General features: G+C 41.5%; 1 protein-coding gene across 1 annotated transcript; it reads right to left on the reverse strand.

Annotated features, from left to right (window-relative positions):
* Positions 1–3,214: 3,214 nt before the first annotated feature.
* ctnnb1 (catenin (cadherin-associated protein), beta 1) lies at positions 3,215–19,205 on the reverse strand. The gene is made up of 17 exons (XM_042489192.1): positions 19,049–19,205; positions 12,024–12,074; positions 10,637–10,861; positions 10,251–10,504; positions 9,930–10,168; positions 9,323–9,524; positions 8,981–9,125; positions 8,651–8,754; positions 8,287–8,421; positions 7,962–8,165; positions 7,282–7,440; positions 6,844–6,963; positions 6,261–6,411; positions 5,574–5,695; positions 5,347–5,407; positions 4,317–4,567; positions 3,215–4,021 (listed from the first exon to the last, which is right to left on the reverse strand). Exons 2-16 carry the CDS (start codon positions 12,034–12,036, stop codon positions 4,353–4,355), a joined length of 2,349 nt encoding a protein of 782 aa, XP_042345126.1. The 5' UTR covers positions 12,037–12,074; positions 19,049–19,205; the 3' UTR covers positions 3,215–4,021; positions 4,317–4,352.
* Between the last annotated feature and the right edge of the window lie 843 nt (positions 19,206–20,048).

Here is a 20,048-nt window from a genome sequence, read left to right on the forward strand (position 1 = left end):
GAAAACACCTGAAGGTACAGGAGATTTGGCTCAGTGGGTAAATCAGGAGGTTATTGTGCATGAGGTTGCTGGTTCAAGTCTTATCTGGGATGTGACTTTTGAAGACTGAGCTAAACCCAAAGCAAACATAGAGCTAAAGGGAACACTGATACATGAAGTTGGGTTAGGAGAAAAGTTAGTTAGGAAAGTCAGTCAAGTTGCATGCAGTTGGGTTGTGAGACAGGAAGGACAGTCAAGAGACAGGAAATGGAGGGGACAAACAGGTATTTGGGTTGAGAGAGAGGAAGGACAGTCAAGTTACAACAAATTAAGTTGAGAGACAGGAAGTTGAGTTGACCGACAGAAAGTTAAGCGACGGTAGAAGATGGAGGTTGAGGATTAGAATATAAATAAAATATCGGGTGACATATCTGTCTGCTCTGCTGATAAAAGGTTCAATGGTTTTGCAATAGAAAATTCAGTCTTGGCAGTGATGTCTGTCGAAAACTCGACTGATATGTGAGTCAGGCTGATGATAAACGAAGTTCTTGGCAGGGAAAAATCAGTATTCAGTGTATGAAAATGAAGGAGACAAGGAGACAACTGTGTCACAAACAAACAAATAAAATTCCATACACTTGAATGTTAAAACCTGTCAGTACTTTCTAATGGACAAAGTATGTTATTATATCACAGTTTCTAAATTACCTCAGATTTTACTTTGATAATTTTTTCCGATATTCCTTGATTTCACCAGACGTATCTGTCAATACTGGTTTTAAGTGTTTCAGGACCGCTTCACCTGATTTATCGGCCAAAACAATATATCACTCAACTTTACATGTCTTAATTTGTTCTGCAATATCACAATCAGTGTCTAAACTGTATGAATCTACAGCCAAATTATATTTTATGGCATTACTACAATATCGGCTGATATGTCTGTCAGCTCTGCTGATATAACGGTCATATGGTGTTGAAATGCAAAATTCAGTATCAGCAGTGACGTCTGTTGAAAACTGGAATGATATATGAGTCAGGACGATATTTCTTGATTTCGATAGACGCATCTGCTGATACTGGTTTTACCTTTTCCGGGACCACTTCACCTGATTTATCGGCCAAAACAATATAATCATTCAACTTCACATGCCTTAATTTGTGCCACAATATCACAATCAGTGTCTAAACTGTGTGAATCTACAGCCAAATGATATTTTATGGCATAGATAAAATAAAATATTGGTTGATATACTGTATCTGTCTGCTCTACTGATATAAGGGTCATCTGATGTTGAAACGCCAAATTCAGTATCAGCAGTGAAGTCTGTCAAAAACTGGACTGATATATGAGTCAGGCTGATATTCCTTGATTTTAACAGACAAAATTCAGTATCTGCAGTGACGTCTCTGAATCCGACTTCCTGTTTGACACCTCAACTTCCTGTCTCTTAACTGTCCTTCCTGTCTCACAACCTAACTGCATGTAACTTGACTGACTTTCCTGTCTCTTAACCTAACTTCTTGTCTTTCCCCCAACTTCCTTCCTGTCTCTCAACCCAACTTCATGTAGTCTACATTCCTTTAGCTCTTTGCTTGCTTTGGGTTTAGCTCAGTCTTCAAAAGTCACATGTCCCAGATAAGACTTGAACCAGCAACCTCATGCACACTAAACTCCTGATTTACCCACTGAACCAAATCTCCTGTGCCTTCAGGTGTTTTCGGCATTCCCTTTAGCTCAATATTGGCAGTGACTTCTGTCAAATACTCAGTTGATTATCAGCCTGACTCATATATCAGTTAAGTTCTCAGCAGGGAAAATTCAGTATTCGGTTTATGAAAATTCAGGAGAAAAGGAGACAATGGTGTGTTTTTCAACTGTTTGAAGTGTTTGTTGCAGGTACGTCATCCATGACTTATATCAGCAGAGCAGACAGATATATCAGCCGATATTTCCTTTTATTTAGGCCATAAGAATTAAAAAACACCTGTGCCAGATAAGACTTGAACCAGCAACCTCAGGCACACTAGCCACTTAAATTACCCACTGAGCTAAACCTCCTGACTATCTGTATTTTTTTGTACAACTGAACATGATAGACACGTGTACCTGCAAACTTTCTTGGAAGAGGTTTGGGAGCAAGAAACGGAAGATCAGCAGATGCTTCTCTTCTTGGCTCGGTGACATCCTGGGGGGGGGGGGGGCCACTGTGGTGAACCAATTATGTCTGGAGAGGAGTCCATGGGAAGGGAGTAACACTAAGGTGCGAAAGGTGAAGCATCCTGGGGGATGAGGGACATGGCTTTCCCTTAGTTCCTGAGAACAGAGGACATGCAGTCTCCGCCACCATTTTCCAATTGCGCTAGACTTACAGACTTACCTTCACATGTTCAGTTAAAGTTGCACAAATGAACAAATCATCAGTGCAGTCCAGTGAATCCCAACATGTCTCGACAAGCTATAATATGTAGTTTTCAAAGGTTTTTTTTGACATGTCAAAATGTGACGTTTTTCAACGTACTATACTATGTCCTTTTCGGCCATCTTTTCGACATGTTATATAATGATGTTTTTGGCTGCTATTTCGTCTTACTATAGATTCAAAATTTGACAGATTTAATGTCACTTTCGGCTTTTTATTTTCAACATGCTATCTTATGACGTTTTTGAACATGCTATACTATTACGTCTCCACAAGCTTTATGTTGTTTTTAGCTGTTTTGATGTCAAAGAAACAGCTAAAAACAACAGTGTAGTATGCAAGACATGTCATGGAATACTAACCTGAAAAAAAGCCAGACATAATATACCATGTCGAAAAAACAACTGAAAATGACAGTATAGTATGTCGAAAAAACATAAAATTTCCATGTCAACATAATATCTATCTATCTATCTATCTATCTATAGATATATACACACACACACACACACACACACACACACACGTATCACATTAGGAGGAAGGGACATGAGAAGCTCGAGAAATACCAAGGGCTGAAAGAGGAGATGGAGAAGGTGTGGAAGGTGAAGGCAGTGGTGGTACCAGTGGTTGTCAGAGCACTCAGGGCAGAGACCCCCAAACTGGGACAGTGGCTCGCCAACTAAAAAAACTGTTCACCACAAACCCACCGATTTCCTGATTTTTACCTTCTTATAGCAAGGATTTTTTTGTTATATGGATGTGTTTTAAGGATATAGATCATGGTAAAATAAGACGTTGAGGCGTCCAGGTGAAATGACAGTCCATTTTATTGTTTCAGAACACAGCAGGCTACAGCAACCAGCTCTTCCCACAACCCCACCCCTTAGCAACAGCAGACCAATAAGAGCCCTCCTCCATCCCTGTCCTTCCACAGCCACACCCAACCAGCTAGGTCAGCTTACACCCCCTTTGGAACAGCAGAGACACATCAGTGTCCACCTTTAAAGCAAGAAAATAGCTTGATATTTGGACCATGATTTCCAATTCATGTTGTTTTTATACAAAAGCTACACAATGTTACACTTGATCATCAGAATACAATTCAACTGATTAACTTTAGTGTTTGGACACCATTTAAAATGTGATCAGATTCTTTACTTGGATGGAGCATTACCACTAAAAACTTAACACTACCAGAGACTTAAAATACAAGGGACTGCAAAAACAAAAGATGAATATCATAATCGAGAATAATGAAAAAAGCAAGCTAGAATCAGTTTGTACCATTACAGACTTGAGAAAAAAAAGAATAAAAAAGTAAAACAAAAACAACCAAATGAAGTATAAATGAAAAACATAAAAGTACATAAAAAGGGTTTTTTCAAAAATCAACTGTTGAGATCAAAATCCATTTGTCATGTCAGGATTTGAAGTCAGCCCTCCCTCAGGCTGAGAGACCAGAACAGAACCGCACATAAATCTAGTTTGTCCCAATGGAGTTCCCATAGACAGGAAACTCTGCTTGCTGTTGTTGAGTCTTCTTCAGGCACTTTCTGAAACCCCGCCTCCTCCATATGGGCGAATCACGATGCAGGTTCATCCAGATCACGATACAGCTGCCAAGGGAGGAGGAGGGGAGGGGGGCAAGAGGAAGGAGACAGGGGCACAGGCGTTGGTTAAGACCACACACACAGATCAAACACCAAGTAACATCACACACACCACATCACAACACTTAGCAATTAGGAACAGTCTGAGCATGCAGCAGCCACAGTGAGTGAACCCACTCTGCTCTCCCTCCCCCAGCCAGACAGAAAACCTCCCCACTGCATTTGTACTTTTACATCTTGCCCCGGGAAATGCCTCTCATTCATTTCGGCTTACACAAGGATATAGCAATGACATTCTTACCTAGTAGAAAGTGTAGTGTAATGTTGGTCTTGGTATTTACAGGTCGGTATCAAACCAGGCCAGTTGGTTGGAGTCGCCAGGTGGCAGGCCTTCTATCAGTTCCTGGGCATGTCCCAGGTCAGGCAGCCCCTCTACAGGGGGGTAGTCCTGGCCAGGGTGATGGCCCCCGCCCAGATCATGGTCCATCATGGGCTCCATACCCATTGTGTCCCCTCCGTAGCCCCCCGAATGGAAGGAACGGTAACTGGGGTCTGGGGGAGGAAGGAGTGGGTGGAGGAGACGCAGGGGAAGCAGAGCAGTTGTTAGAAGCATGTTAACAAACCAAGCGTTCACACAGTAGTATGATCATTCAAATATGACACTACACAGCAACACAGCATACTGTCCATACTCCAGCAGAAAAAAATCAACTCAACTCATGGCTCAGCAGTTCAAGTCTTTGTTTTCACTTGGATGGTCCAGAGCCAGTTAATGCAGTTAGTGCGTGTTTATTAAAAATAAACGCCCTTTAGCTACTTAGCCTACTATTGCCCTTTAGCTACACAGGGCAAGGTCCTGCGATACTCGTAGCACTTAAGTGGCCCACTGTGACAATAAAGAAAAGCAGCAGTGTTGTATTTCTTATCCTGACTGTGCAGCAGAGGAAATATGAATCTACATCCTTAACTTTAAAGCATTATTGTCCTTCACCACTCTGTCAAGTTGCCTTTGTATCATGACCATTAGCAGTCAGTTCTGTCAACAGTAGAAATGCCGAATGGTAGGAGCTCAGTTATTGGACTGTAACAATATTCAGCTGTGTATTGACTAAGGAAGGCAGAGGAGGTCCACCGATTTTGAGAAACTAATAGAACAGGAAGGACACAATCACCCAGAACAGAGAAGGTGGTGACTGCGTGCTCAGTTAGTAATATTCAGCTAAACTTGTTTTTGTAGCAGCCTAACTGCTCTGGTGTTTGTGACCTTCCTGTGCTGTTCAGTGTTTGTCCTGGGAGCCTCACAGTCAGCCAGAGGTGTAGAGGTGACTTACCTTCTGGTCTGTAACCCAGAGGCTCTCCCTGAGCCCCAATGTCCAAACCCAAGTCTCCAGTCTGCAGAACAACACAGATGGACAGGGATGAGAACGAGGGCAGCAGTGTCAAGAAGACCACAGTTAGTTATGCAGGTTTATATTTACAACTCAAAGTTGACTTTAGTATCAGCATGTGTACAAACTCTACCGTTAAAAAATTTGAGTTGATTTTGAGTGCTTCTTACCTCGTTCCAGGCCATTGGTTCTGTTCTGAAGAGCGAGCTGGTGAGTTCTACAGAGAGGCGTTTCTTGTAGTCTTGGGGTTTGTCCTCAGACATACGGAACAAAACTGCTGCAGCGTAGGTGGCTGAGGGAGCATAGAGGGTTGACATGTTAGTCAAAGAGCAACTTGGTATAAATAAAGCAATGCCACAGCAATCACAGAGAGAAGATAAAGGTTGATCAACTTTTCTACATTAATTAAATCCATAGAAAACATCAAAAAGTGCCAGTGTTTTATCCAATCCTATTATACGGTTTTACTGAATACTTTATTCTGATTGGTCAAGAACAGCAATCTATGGTCTGTTATTTCTATACAGAAAATCACTGCTATGAACACAATTCTGATTATAGACAAGCAGCTGAAGCAATAAAATAATTTTAAATCAACATTTAATGACAAATTATTGATTTCTTTAATAAGTAGTCATGTAATAAAAAGAATACAGCAAGCAAAGGTCATTGCTGCAAAATGAACCCCTTCAGGATGTCCTGCATCACTCTGTTGTGGTTCATTTTGCATGAATGACCCACTTGCTGTACATTATCCCTGACATAAGCACTCATTTCTCCTTTGGACGGGCTATTCTGAACATCTGCGTAGTCAAGAAGTAGCCATCATGTAAATGAGTCTGTTTTGGTGAACATACCGACTCCTTCGTTGCGGCTGTGCAATAGCTCTGTGAGTGGGGCGGTGGCTCCCTCAGCCTCGATGGCCTCAGCAGCTTCTTTATCCTGAGCCAGCTCACACAGGACGCCTGCTGCTACACGCTGGATGTTCTCAATGGGAGAATACAACAGCTGCACACACAAACACAGAGGAAAATACATTCTCAGCCTTCACAGTCCTCACATGATCTGAAAGGATGCAACAAGCAGAGATTCATGGAGCGCAAGGACACAAACACACAAAAGGTGGTGCAATAGATTTAACCCTTTTGAAAATCATGGAACAGCCAAAACAGGAAAAACTCCCTCAATGTGACTTTCAAAATTACTGACATTTTTAATAACTGTGGTCCCTGTTTAATACAAAATGACACATTCACACACATACAAAACCATAAAAACACATTCACAGTTTACAAATTCCTGGGAACATATTACAAAGTTGAAGATCAAACTTCTCTATATTATTTTATTTGAATTATGTGCTGGTCTGATTACAACGTCACAACACAAGAAAAGAGAATATACGAGCGAAAGAATGTTTTTTTTTGTTTGTTTTTTTACCTGTACAAAGAGTGGAATGGTGTTCAGTCCTCTGATGACTATTCTGTTGTGGACGTCTCTGGCCAGGATGTGAAGTGCTCCTGTGCAGCCCTCCACAATCTCCTCCATACGAACTCCCTCCTAATGACACAAACACTCAATTAGTCAAGTTGGAACTGTAGGAAGCACTTTAAGTCTCTCTGCAGTGACTTTTAAGCACAGAATGGTGGGAAATCACAAAAACCTACCAAATCAGACATCAGTTCTGGGTTTAAATTGTGTGTGTGTGTGTGTGTGTGTGTGTGCGCTTTGAATCAGTGATTTCTGCCAGGTAAAAAGATGGCATGGCACTACCACTGAGCTACAAATCGCTTTAACTATGCCGTGTTGGCGTGGTGTGTTTATAGAACTGTCTAAAACTGTGTGTGTGTGTGTGTGTGTGCGTGCGCATGTTCTCACCACAAACTGCTGCTGCGTGCCTCCCATGCTTGTGCGTCTCTGTGTGTCTTGGTGTGCTCTGACCAGCAGTTGAACCAGTCTGGGGATGGCTCCCTGCTCCCTCAGAGGAGCGTGGTTGGCAGGACACAGAGCCAGGTTACGGATCAGACCGACTGTAGCCTGATAAACAAAACAGATTTACATGTCAACTTTAGGTGGCCATGAGTCCCATCTAATTTAATGTAAAAAGTCCTTCCTTCTGACAGATCCCAAGTGGTTTATCTTGGTAATTTGGGAGCAAGTCTGGTCTCAATCATGTCACAAGAATGAAACTATTAAAATGCTTGCTTTTGTGTCCATCAAAACAAATACACTACAATATACTTAAGGCTAGACCTTAAACTGGGCGCAAAACCAGTATGATTTGCAGACATGCTTTTGGTTCAAGCAACTTCCAACAGCAATGCACTGCATTCTCAATCAACAAAACATTCAGTCCTGACAGACCCAAGGCTGCCAACATGGATTAATAACCAAAATTCCACAGGAGTAATACTGTGCCAGGTCAGACCCATTGTTTCAGATTCAAGGTGTGATCGAGTGTGAAGTGATTTTTACTTGTAACCCCCCTAAAAAAAAAGAACAGCCACTGAGCTGCTTATGAGGCTGACAGCTGCTGAAAAGTCCATGTGTGAGTGTACCTTAATGAGAGGCCAGTGTGATGGCGGATGCAGTAATTTGACGACCACAGGGAGGCCGTAGTGCAGTCTGACAGCATTCTGTGCCATCTCAGCATCCTGGTGTCGAGACGTGAGGTGACGCAGGGCACAAATAGCAGGTTCTGTGATGTCTTCTCTGTCTCCGGCTCGAAGCACTGTGCGAACTAATGCCTCAATACCTCCAACCTACAGAGCAGGAGATGGAATAACAACAGATCAATGGATACATCAGATTCTCTTTAACTGGGTGGTGCGTTCTTCCATGAAGTAAGCATGCAGGCATTAGTACCCTTATCTTCATACTCACCTGGCAGACCATCATCTTATTCTTGTAGTTGTTACAAGTCAGGTTTGACAATATGCCAGCAGCGCAGGTCACCACATTAATGTCGTCACTGCCGAGGAGCTGGACCAGAGTTCCTAGGAGACCCTCCATTCCCTCCTAGAGACAAAGACAATTACAGAGTTAGCATGAAAGGACAGTTAGATACACAGTATTAAGAGCATGGAGAATGCTTGGTACTAAGATAAATTTCAACAGCAAAAAAATGTAGTGCCTTTTTTCCCCTTTCTGCTGAGAAATACTTTTTTTAAATCCAAAGAGAAAAGTTACTCTGTCTTTCACCGACAAGATTGATTTAGGTGTTGCTACGGGGGGCAGTTCTCATCACCTGTTTGGTGGCAGCATCTGATAAGTTCCTGAGAGTCCAGAGACAGTTCTGGACAAGTCTCTGGCTGGGATCTGTCAGGTGGAGTCCCAGAGCCTGCATGCCTCCTGAACAGAAGAAATATGGAAATAATGAGTTATTTACTTATGTGGAAAATCATTATACATTCCAAATTTCTGACATGTCCTGTTATGAGATTCTGCCGTGTCTGTCATTATAAATGCAATTCAAATAAATCATAAGAAATAACCTGTCCCATGGACACACAGTATATGTATTATGATTTTCGAGTTTGCAATACAACCACTTTAATATTTAGGAGGCCAATCATACCAGCTTCTACAATGGCAGGCTTGTTACTCGAGCAGACAGACAGAACTTTGAGAACACGGCTTGTGGTCCACAACAGCTTCTCGTAGGTGTAAGTCCTCATGATGTTGACCAATGCCTGGGGGCCACCACTGGCTAAGATTATCAACTAAAAAAGAAGGAAGAACAAAAAGGTGAGAGGTTTTAATGCCATCATAAAAAAAGTACTTTTACCTTACAGTATGGAACAGACCAGTTTACAACAAGCATGTCTTTAAACATCAACATTTAATACATGGGCATTATCAAGTATTAGCACAGAGTCACCTTCTGACCATGCTCTACTACCTCTTACTGAACCCTCACCTTGCTTTCCTGGTTTCCATAGGCCAGTATCTGGAGACAGTCAGTGGTGATGGCCAAGAATTTGACATTGGTTTTGTTGAGCAGAGCCACCATTTTCTGTAGACCTCCAGCCAAACGGACAGCCATCTTGGCTCCTTCTTGGTGCAGGAGGAGGTTGTGGAGGGTGGTAATGGCGTAGAACAGGACAGAGTCCACTGGTGAACTGCACAACAAACAGAGGCTTATTAGACTACCGTCTGACTTAGGAATAACCACAACTAGAGATGTATTGGATTAGGTTTCACAAAAGGTCCTTCCTCTACACACCCTCTGCTTTTGATGAGTAAACAGGCAGTGATGATTTTTTTTATGTCTCTCTAATCACAACTGATTGGCCACTGTTCCAAGAAGTTAACAATTTACTCATAAGGAAACAAAATCATGCTAATGCTGTTGAAAAACTGGATTCGTACAAATCTGGTTATAGCCAAAACATCACAATCTTTTTGTCCAGAGACCAGGGAGACATCCCACCACATGGTTTCCTGGCTTGCTGTACTAGTGAGCTGCAGTACAACAAATGGAAACCCAAGAAAAACACAAATCAAGTATCCCTCCTGTTACATACCCAAGCATTTTAACTAGCGCTGGTATTCCTCCAGACTTGAAAATTGCCAGCAGACCCTCTCTGTGATGGGACAGGTTGTGGAGTGTTCCTGCGGTGCAGCGAGCTGTCTCCACATCGTTTGTGTTCTGCATGGTCCTGACAATAGCAGACACCATCTGAGGAGAGCGCATGATGGCGTGGCGAGAAGCCTCTTTCTTTGAAAGCTGGTGGACCATCACTGCTGCTTTGTTTACTACAACCTGGAGGAGACAAGCAAAAATGTTAGGGAATGACCAGAAAGAGAAAAAAAAAAATAGAGCCGCAGTTTTCATGAGCACCTACCTGATCCTCATCATTGAGTAGTTTGGTGAGTTCTGGTATGGCTCTGGTTGCCAGCTCAGCATCATCTTGGTAGTTGATCAGATTGACCACAGCATGTTTGAGCATTTGCGAAGGCTCTGCCAGCCTCTGAACATTGGTTGGGTTTGCCGCATCATACTGTGTGGAGGGGATCTGCATGCCCTCCTCGAGAGTCTCTGGGAACATTGCTGCACGCACCCGCTGGGCACGCGTCATGGCATACTGACCATCTATGTCTAGAGAAGACAGAAGAACAATTGTTTCGAAATATTGAAATCCAAGCTGCTGTATGAGGCATACAGGTGCAAGACTTAATGTGTAGTAAAAAGATTTTCCTCAAAACACAAATTTTATGCATTCTGACCTACCTTGTACTTGTTCCTGGGAGAAGTTCTGGTTGAAGCCCTGCTCCCACTCATACATGACCTGGTTGTCAACATCGTCTTCTTCGGGGTTGCCTTTCCCACTGAGAGAGGGAGCCGTTGTGGTGGCCCCTGAATGGATGCCTGAATCCAGGTAAGACTGTTGCTGCCAGTGACTGACTGCTGCCTTACGGTCTGGCTCCATGGCCATGTCGAGCTCCATCAGATCAGCTGTTAAAAGACAAAGAATTAGAAAAATCAACAAAAGGACAAAACATTTGGTAAAGTCAATCCAATCAACTTTGACATAGATGGAATTAAAAGAACAGAGCAATGTTTAAAGCGTGTTAACTGTCTACACAATTATTGCCATGAAATATGATCACAGCTACGGGTGTGCCATATCATATTGTTCATGATAATACCGATCTAATTTTTCATATGATATAAATAATTCATATCATGATATTGGCATTTTTGACTAGTTGACAGAATGGGTTTGATGGTCAGAACCAAATAACACACCTTACAGTGGGAAGAGTAGAGGAGCATTGACAGAGCATGCAACTCAATCTTAAAGGATTTTTCCAAAAGACAACGAAATCACCTGTTGATTAATTTGTATAAATATACAAGATACAGATTTAAGGGCAATTTTTTCCATTTGGCAGCTGTTTAGATCTTGACTTGTTTTTTTTTTCTGTACTATTTACATTATATACAGAATCTTAATATCACTCCAAGTTAATCACTGATTGCAAATTAAAGAAATTAGATAATTTTTGTTTAATTTTTACTGAATATTTGAGATGTGATGCTTATACTAACATAACACTTTTTTGTTGCAAATGTATATTCTAGAAGTTAAAAACAAAATATTTTTCAATATTTTGTCATATCATTAAGAATATCATTATCGCAAAAATACCCTGTAATATATTACAGAATAGAACAGAATATATTTTAGAACTATATTGCCCACCCATAATCACAACTATTAACCCATTTTCAGAAACCCTATTTATGTTTATAGCCACTGCAATAAATGGATTTCTCAGACTCGTCATGCTCTTATTTTCCTACACTTTCACACTCAAATGATGTGTGATTTATCAGCAAAGGTCTCGTCATGCAGAACCTTTGATTTTACATGTGCTTCCAAGTTTCAAATTGAAATCAATAACTAATTCACTTTGCTTTTATGAGAGCATAAATCTGCACCAGGCGAAGAGACAGTTCTGAAATGCTGCAAAGTTTACCACATAACGCATTAGTCAATGAGTGTGTATGTGAGTAAGAGAGAGAGAGGGATACAGACAAATGATGAAATAGAAGCTGGAGAATGTGAGGGGGTGAAAGAGTCTGAGTGCGTGTCTGAAAGCTATTAACTCACCCTGGGAAGCCATGTTCCTTTCTCAAACCGCGGCCGACACAGCTTCCTGATCTGAAACAGGAAAAAAAGCAGTCAGTCAAACAGCCTCAGTTGCATCCTGCCTTCCATCACTCCTACCCTCTAACCCTGCACACTGCCAGTCGTCTTCCCTTCCAGTCAAACATCAGCCATTTGACTTTTTCAAAAGATCACAGCAAAAAAAACAGACTAAGCAATTAATGGCCTCACTGGATCAGAAAGGGTCCAGACGAGTGACTTTTCAGTGTCTTCTTTCCTTTCCCTCTTCCTCCCTTTCTTGGATTTCCCCTTCTGCTAAAGCCAGACATGCAAACAGCAGCAACTCACACACAAAGCCACCATTAAATGTAGCAGCTAGCAAATATTTAGGTGAGGAAGGACAGTGGAAGTGGAGCATTGGGTGGGGGAGAAAAGTGGCAGGAGGGGGGAGGAAGGCATATGCATTCCTGCGCTGGCTTTGAAGCTGAAACCACACTCTGCAGAAAAGTAAACACTGGCAATGGCAGGAGAGAGGTAGAGCGAGTGAGAGGGGATTAATTCAGACAAAAAAAGGGAAAATTGAAACAGAGGTATTTCCAATTCATACTCAAAGATAAATGCTATGACAGAAATGCCAAAAGGCAGGAAATGGGAAACTGCAGAAGAAAATCCTGGCTAAAATGAGACACAGAAAGGGGTGTATATCCATACAATCAAAAATCCTTTTGTCATGCCCTTTTAAAAGTACAGCTGTGGTTATTCTGACATGAATCCTACAAGAAATAGAGACCAAATCCTTTTCAGTCATAGCATAGCATAGCAGTCTGGACATGCTTTAAAACTAAACAGCGATACTGACAAAAAATGAGGGCATGGCAACAAAAGTCGTGATTCATACATTACCAGAGAAAGTAGAGGTGACTAACAATGAGACAGACTTTCCGACAGTGTACTAACCAAGAGAAAACCACAGACCTGCCTACAGTATGCCTCTTCCACATAATCTACAGTCTACATGAAAATATATAAGACTTGACATTCTTTAAAAGCACATCAAAAGCCTTCATTTATCCCACCTCCGTTTGGCATGGATAGTTGTGCCCAAATTTATTTGCACCATCCACTGAAAAAACACATTAAGACACTGTACTTTAACACTAGCCACTGAATAAAGTACAAACAAGTTTAGAAATGGTATGTTAATATTTCTGCAACATGTAGAGAGCATGAACTGCTCAAATATTAGTATAATGTTCTTGACCAACACAGCAACTGCAGTACAAGAGACTACAACATGTAAAGACTAAGCAAGGCTACAGATTTAAAGTCACACCAACCTTGTCAGGCTGTGAACTAACCTTTTTTATGGAAAATAATCAAAAATCTACCCAGCTATTATTAAAAAGGGCTATTTTGGAGGATTGTTTTTCATTTGTCCCCATGGAAAATAAACGTGTTTGATTAAAATTCTAAGCCCCTTCTTGCCGCAAGGCTTGATGCAACAGGTGTGCGACCGTGCTGCTGTTGTGAGGTCAGCTGTAGTGACAGCAGCAACGCTGATGTCTGTGTCTGAAAGAAATCTTAAAAAATGGCCATGAAAAATCTCATTTCATTTTTCAGGTTTTTGTGTGGTCATTTGGAGCAGCATGCTGAATTTTGAAGGTAGGGACATTATTAATGAGATCAGAGGCTGTAATAGGAAAAAACACACCTAATGCAATAAAGCACCTCAACCAATTAAATGGTCAATAACCTTTGAAAAGACTCGCACTGCGCAAGAAACACAGGGTTCTGCCAAGGAGGTCAAGGCTGCCAGAGACAGTGCATTAACATTAGCCAATAATGTTAAAAGGCAATGATGTCAGAGTAGCATCCCCTAAAATGTTGTCTTCTCTTTTTAGAGGTGTGAGCTAACTTTGGTTTTTACAAACTGGCAGGAAATGCTATATCACAACCCTGAATCTCAGGCCCCTTTACAGAGATATCAACCTTTGCTGTTGGCTGTCACCAGTGTTAATATTATGTGATGTGATCATGTTGATTGCTTCTGCAGAGACTCACCTCTGTCTATGAACACCAAAAACACAGTTCACTGTCTTTTCACATAAACACTGGCATCTTTTTTTCTCTAAACCTTTCTAAGCCTGTTTGGCCAAAGGTTAAGACGCACACAGTGTGGCGTGTATAGTGCATTTAGCAGACAACAGCAAAGAGTTTGGTTAACTGTGACTGACCCTGTAGTCAACACGTTGTATTAAAAACCTCACCAATGGTGCGGAAGATATGTCGGCCTATTTAAGGTAGATCATTTTTAATTTTTTGTAACCCACAGGATTCAATTAGGCTTGCATTGATATACGGATTTTAGGGTATAGTTAGATTCAATACACACTTGAAGAGCTTATGCTAACAAATACTGAACAAACTGATGATTAAGATCACCCCTGCAGTTGCTTACTTTGTTCTGCAAGTTCAATAGCTTTTACAGTGCTCTATAATTTGACCTAAAGATGACTAACATTAAGCACAAAGGAGAAGACTAAACGGCCAATAAACAGAAGTGGACATACAGAAATACACAGCAGCCAGGCATGAAGTTGTAAAAAAATCAGTCTGGCATCGGTGCCAGTGAATGTGTAGGAGTTTGTGGAGTTAAAATGCTGCCAATATGCAGATACATTCAAGGACAACTAAACTACTGCCCTGAATTACTTCCCTCCTCTCACACCCACACCACCCGAGCTCAGCTGTGTCATTAAAACAGTCTTGAGTCAGGCTCCAAGACTGCTGCTGCCTCTAACCACAGACGCACCAACTCAAATTCACTGTTCGCACACCATCCTCCAAAACTTTGGGCCTGCCCCCATATAACCTAGCCCAGCACTAATGGGAGCCACATGTCTCATGCAAGGCTGCATACAAATCAAACATACAATCAAAGCATGCAGTGGAAACATTTATCATTCACATTGGTGGAAAAATGTGGGTCTTTACATCTGGCTTTGCAAACTGAGCCAATGACAGTTTTTTGATGGGCAAACAAGCAAAGACTGGTCTCCAATAGGGACACATAAATGGCAGCCTTACCAGAAAGTCTGACGGTTAAAAAAAATCATTACAGTTAAGAGTTCCTTGATATCAGGCTAGCAGCCTGGCTGCAAAAATCTGAATGAGAGGTTTCTTTGAAGCCAGATGTGAAATCCAATATGTAGAGTTGTGCCTGGTCCAGTTAAAAGGCATACAATTGAAACCAGATGACTAATGAGTGACACACCAGTTACCAGTCAGATGGCTGTCTAATGCAGTATGTGGGATGAAATGGAGGTATACAAAGTCACATGCAGCTATGCTTGGACAGGTCCATCAAACAGTTTCCTTGAACTCTTGGTTCATGCAAATGTAGATGGTGAGTAATTTGCATGCAAAAGAGCCCTATGAAGTAAAGGATAATCACAGCACTGCTGTCCCAGGTCAAAACTCAAATGACAGGCTACTGTTCCAGCACAGAACTGGAAGCCCAGGAATAGTGTGCTTCAGTCTGTTTCACTGCCCTGATTATAGTAATGAAAAACATAGCATTCATGTCAAGAGTTAGAGTTCATTAATGTGTGAATGACAAACAGAAAACAACAGAACATGAGGGGAAAACAGCACAACTTTTTTTCTGTTGGAAAATGTGGTTCTTTCAGTATCATAGAGCAAAAAAGCAATGCATTCCAAATTTTTGGCTCATTTCAGAACATAAGGAATACAGCTCATAACCTTCATAGACAGAGCTGGATGAAGAGCTGTTAGGACCTGGGTCGTGACACAAAAACAGAAAATAATAATAAATATATAAAAATCAAACTGTAACCAGGAATAAATGTCCTTGATGCAACTTGATTTGTCTGCCATACAGGGTAGAGAGCAGGCACCCCTCAAGCATCTGGATTTCCCCACATGTAGATCTTGCTACATTGCACGGAGGGCAACTCAATTAGGATTAGGCTCAAAGCCAGATGACTGACAACTATCAGGAGATAACGACATGCCAACCCCCACTAACAAAATAAGACATGACCACTAGGTTATTACAAGTCCATGGTGACACGTACACAGTCTAATATGCCAAAGTTTAACCAATTATCTAATCACATTCAAAGCTAGCTGAGCAAGCGTGAAAGAAATCTGTAAGCTATGTGGGAAATCTTGCATTTCTAAACTCTTTAAAGCCGATAAAAATCTAAATTGCCAATGCAATAACACATACAAAAATCATCAGTTAATTGCTTAATAAACCAATCATAGGAGGTTTGAATATATTTATTCTTAGCTGGAATTTAAAGCAGATAAGCACATCTAAACTCTCCAATCCTAGTTCCTCTCAAAGGAAAGAATAAAAGCCATTCTGTCAGCAAATTTGAGCCAGACTGTCACACAGTGAGTTCAGGTGAGCCTCGAGGTGTACCTTGTGTAAAGACGACAGTATCATATTAACATTTAAAAAAAAAAAAACTAAATCAGTTTGTGAGACACAAATCCTGTAAATTGCATTTCACTCTGTTGCCCTGCAGACATTTATGGCATAATTTTACAGCCTCTTCTTGGCATGCTGTGGCATTTAAATAACTTACACAAAATTAATTTCGTAGGGAAAATACACTGTGCTTGGGTTGAGGGAAGAAATGCATTTATCGAGAACAGGACTTCAAAAGAGCTAAATCCATCTAAATTCCTGCACAGAGCATTTCCTCTCAGGTGAAAAAACACAGAGTTCAATACATCCATATGAGTTAATGACCCAAACAAGCTGTAATATCGGCACAAGCAGAGAGACAGGAGCCGCCACAGGCTTCAGTGTTAGTCGTGTAATGTGCAGGGTCAGCAGCACTCACTGCTGGCTGCCAACAATACAATGAGCTCAATGCCTGCAGCCGCTGCAGTGTTTGGTCTGTGTTTTTAACTGCAAAATGACGGATGCCCATGGAGGAATAGGAGCTCCAGGAAACATCCCAGCGCCTTGTACATGATGAGGTCGTTTCCCTTGTTCTGCTCAATAATTATCAATCTATTTAAAAAAAAAAGAAAATAACATCAAATAGGACATGAGTACTACAAAAACGTATACAAATTCTTAGAAGCATTCTCCAAAATAGGTTGGATAATTTGTTTTCAAAGGATGTTGAATTAAAATCTTTATTTCACTTCTTTCACTTAAAACCAATGGCATACCTACAAGCAGCAAACAAAGTAATATGTAGATGCGGACACATAGGTGGAAAGAAAAAGAGAAATTCAGTATTAGGTAATGGCAACACCACTAGAATGATTCATGGTAACAGTTTTCTTGCAAGTGGACTACCTCAAAACAAACCACAACCGGTCTCGGATGTAGCTTACACCTACGTTTCCGTCTTAAAAAATGTTAATGCACCCTGAGAAGAAAGATTTGCTGACGAGATGACGGCTTTGTCTGTTTTTTGTACCATTGTGTAATCTGATCGGGGATTTCACAGAAACACAAACAAAATATTTTAACCAATTTTAAACGAACCAAAAGCCAAAGACAATGCAGTGACTTCTGGAGCATGAAAACACCAGAGACTGTTGGCATCAGTACAGTAATTGCTTAAACTCATGACCCCGCACTTGTTTTCTTCTTATTTAAAATTAACCAATTTAGTTGCGGTGCTTTCGTGACTAAAGGAATGATGAAGCCGCTATGTGAGACGTAAACACCATCCACCCACAATTTAATCTCTCCATCTCCTTTTTTCCTATTAAAAAAAAAAAGCAAAAGCAAAACAAAATCAGCGGCGTAAGGAAAACCCTCACCAATAAGTTGTTGTGTTCCACTAAACAACACAGCAAACATCTTTTTCAACCGAAGCCATCATATCGCCTGTTTTCAGGATGGCGAAAAGAAGCGAGGTAACCAACTTTCCCCGCCGTGACCCGCCTGTCTCTCTCCAGCAGCCATCAACATCTGGTTGTGCAAAGGGAAACGTAAACTCCCAATATAACATTTAATAAAAACAGATCAACACTTACTAACTATCCAAATAATAGTGTGCGGCACCCCTCTCCCCCACAGCTGCTGGCTGCCCCTGACTTTCCAACACCACTGACTCAAATTTCACACTCTGGCTCCTCCTCGTCTTCCTCCCAAAGCACAACGGCTGGGAGGAATTTGTCGGTCTTTGTTTAAAAGGACGAGGGGAAAACACACTCTCACGGGCTTTTTACCTTAAATAAACTTATATATAACCCATCAATATTAGCTCGGGCCGATTCTGCTGGCAACGAGCTGGATTTAACATGCAAGTTTTCAGTTTTACGAAGTTGCAGATAAACTTTCGGCGAAATGTTTGCGTTAACCTGACGTTAACGCTCCTTCACCAGTTTGCGTGACTTGGCTAACGTTAATTAAACTGTTGATAACTACATTTAAAACACGTCAAACTAAACACATGGCAACGATACACCAAGCTTCCCACGCGTTTATCTTTGCCCCATATTAAGTGTCTGTTCAGCTCAACCAGCTGCAAAAACAGCCGAGCAAAAGGCGAAACTCAAGTCGAGCAAACATGAGTCAGAATAGTGGAATGTGGCCAGCAGCACAAGTGGGCTAATAGTAGTTTAGCTAACTAACCTTAGCTACCATCCGCTAACTATTCAAACAAACGAGGGCACAACATCGGCGTTTACTCCCAAATCCACAATAACGTTTCCGAATAAACTGGAAGGCAATGAAATCCATCGGACACATCTCGCTAACTGATAACTACTGTCTTACCCAGCACAAGCCCCGCATTGACGTTAAAGTAAACGATTACCATCTCTAAAATAGTTATGTTCCCATTAGGCGGTGGCTGGCATATCCCAAATATCTGCCGTGAATTCAGCTGGCTCGCTAGCTGCGGCAGCAGCATCCCGGCCGGCCCGCACACAACAACCGTCTCCATTCCTACTGGCATTCAGGGAGAGCCCGACAGGAAAAGAGGAAGAAACTGTGTGGAGCCGACAGTTTGAATGTTGGAGCCTACCCTTGTCAACACAGCAAGTCCGTCCACTCGGGTCCTGGAGAGTAAAACCCACTCAGAAATGGAAAAAGTCGAGGAAAATGTGAAGGCGAGCGTCAGCGGGGAGCCCTCGTCCACTCCCTCCGCAGTCGGTCGTTTGTGACTTGGCCGGAACAGCAGAGACTGGAGAATGTAAGATGGCGGCGCATCTATATAGACCGGAGAACACCTCCCGTGGTCGCATATCCTGCCGTGCGCTCGAATAAAATAGTAACAACAATCTAAAAATTCTTCAGTTCAAGTCACTCTTACGTTTCTCAGCGTTATTTTATTAACAATAATAAACGCATACATGCTCTCTTATTTTAGGTTAGTTTAATAAAGTAGAGCAAGCCAAAACCAGTGCCTACAGCATGAGTATGGATACACAATTGAAGGAAGTCCCGGCAAACTACAAAAAGGAAATCCGATTCCTTTCCCCAAGTTAAACCTCCTGGACTGTGAAAAAGCGGATAATATTGCTCACCTATACATTGTGAGACAGCGGGAGTTTCAGTGCCAACAGCATCACTGCTATCACCTGAAGTCGCCTGTCCCACATAGAACAGAATAACACCCCAGATTTAAAAACAAGTTAAAATAGTCTACAGAAGGCTGCAAGTAATAAACACAAAGAGGTAAGGTCATTTCCAAGACCCCAAAGCTCTGTTTTATTTAAACTATCATACATGTATTGGCAACTCAAAAATGTAGGTGATGGTGTCAAATTATGTTAAAGAAAACACAATAATAATCTCAGCAAGGAGGTTGTTTTATTAGACTATTACACAATCAAAAGACACTGGGTGTCTGACAAATTTCAGTTGTCTGAGGAGCTGGCTTGTTTTATCCACTAACCCTTATGCTGTTGGCCATTTAAATTGGTTTTGTCTACATGTTTAAATTCAGCAGACAGTTCATTTTGAGCTTCATGAACAAAACTGAGTGATTAGGCCCTATGGGCAAAGGGAAAGTTACTCATCAG

Source organism: Plectropomus leopardus, chromosome 7, assembly GCF_008729295.1.
Source record: "Plectropomus leopardus isolate mb chromosome 7, YSFRI_Pleo_2.0, whole genome shotgun sequence".
In the NCBI taxonomy this organism is placed as follows: domain Eukaryota; kingdom Metazoa; phylum Chordata; class Actinopteri; order Perciformes; family Serranidae; genus Plectropomus; species Plectropomus leopardus.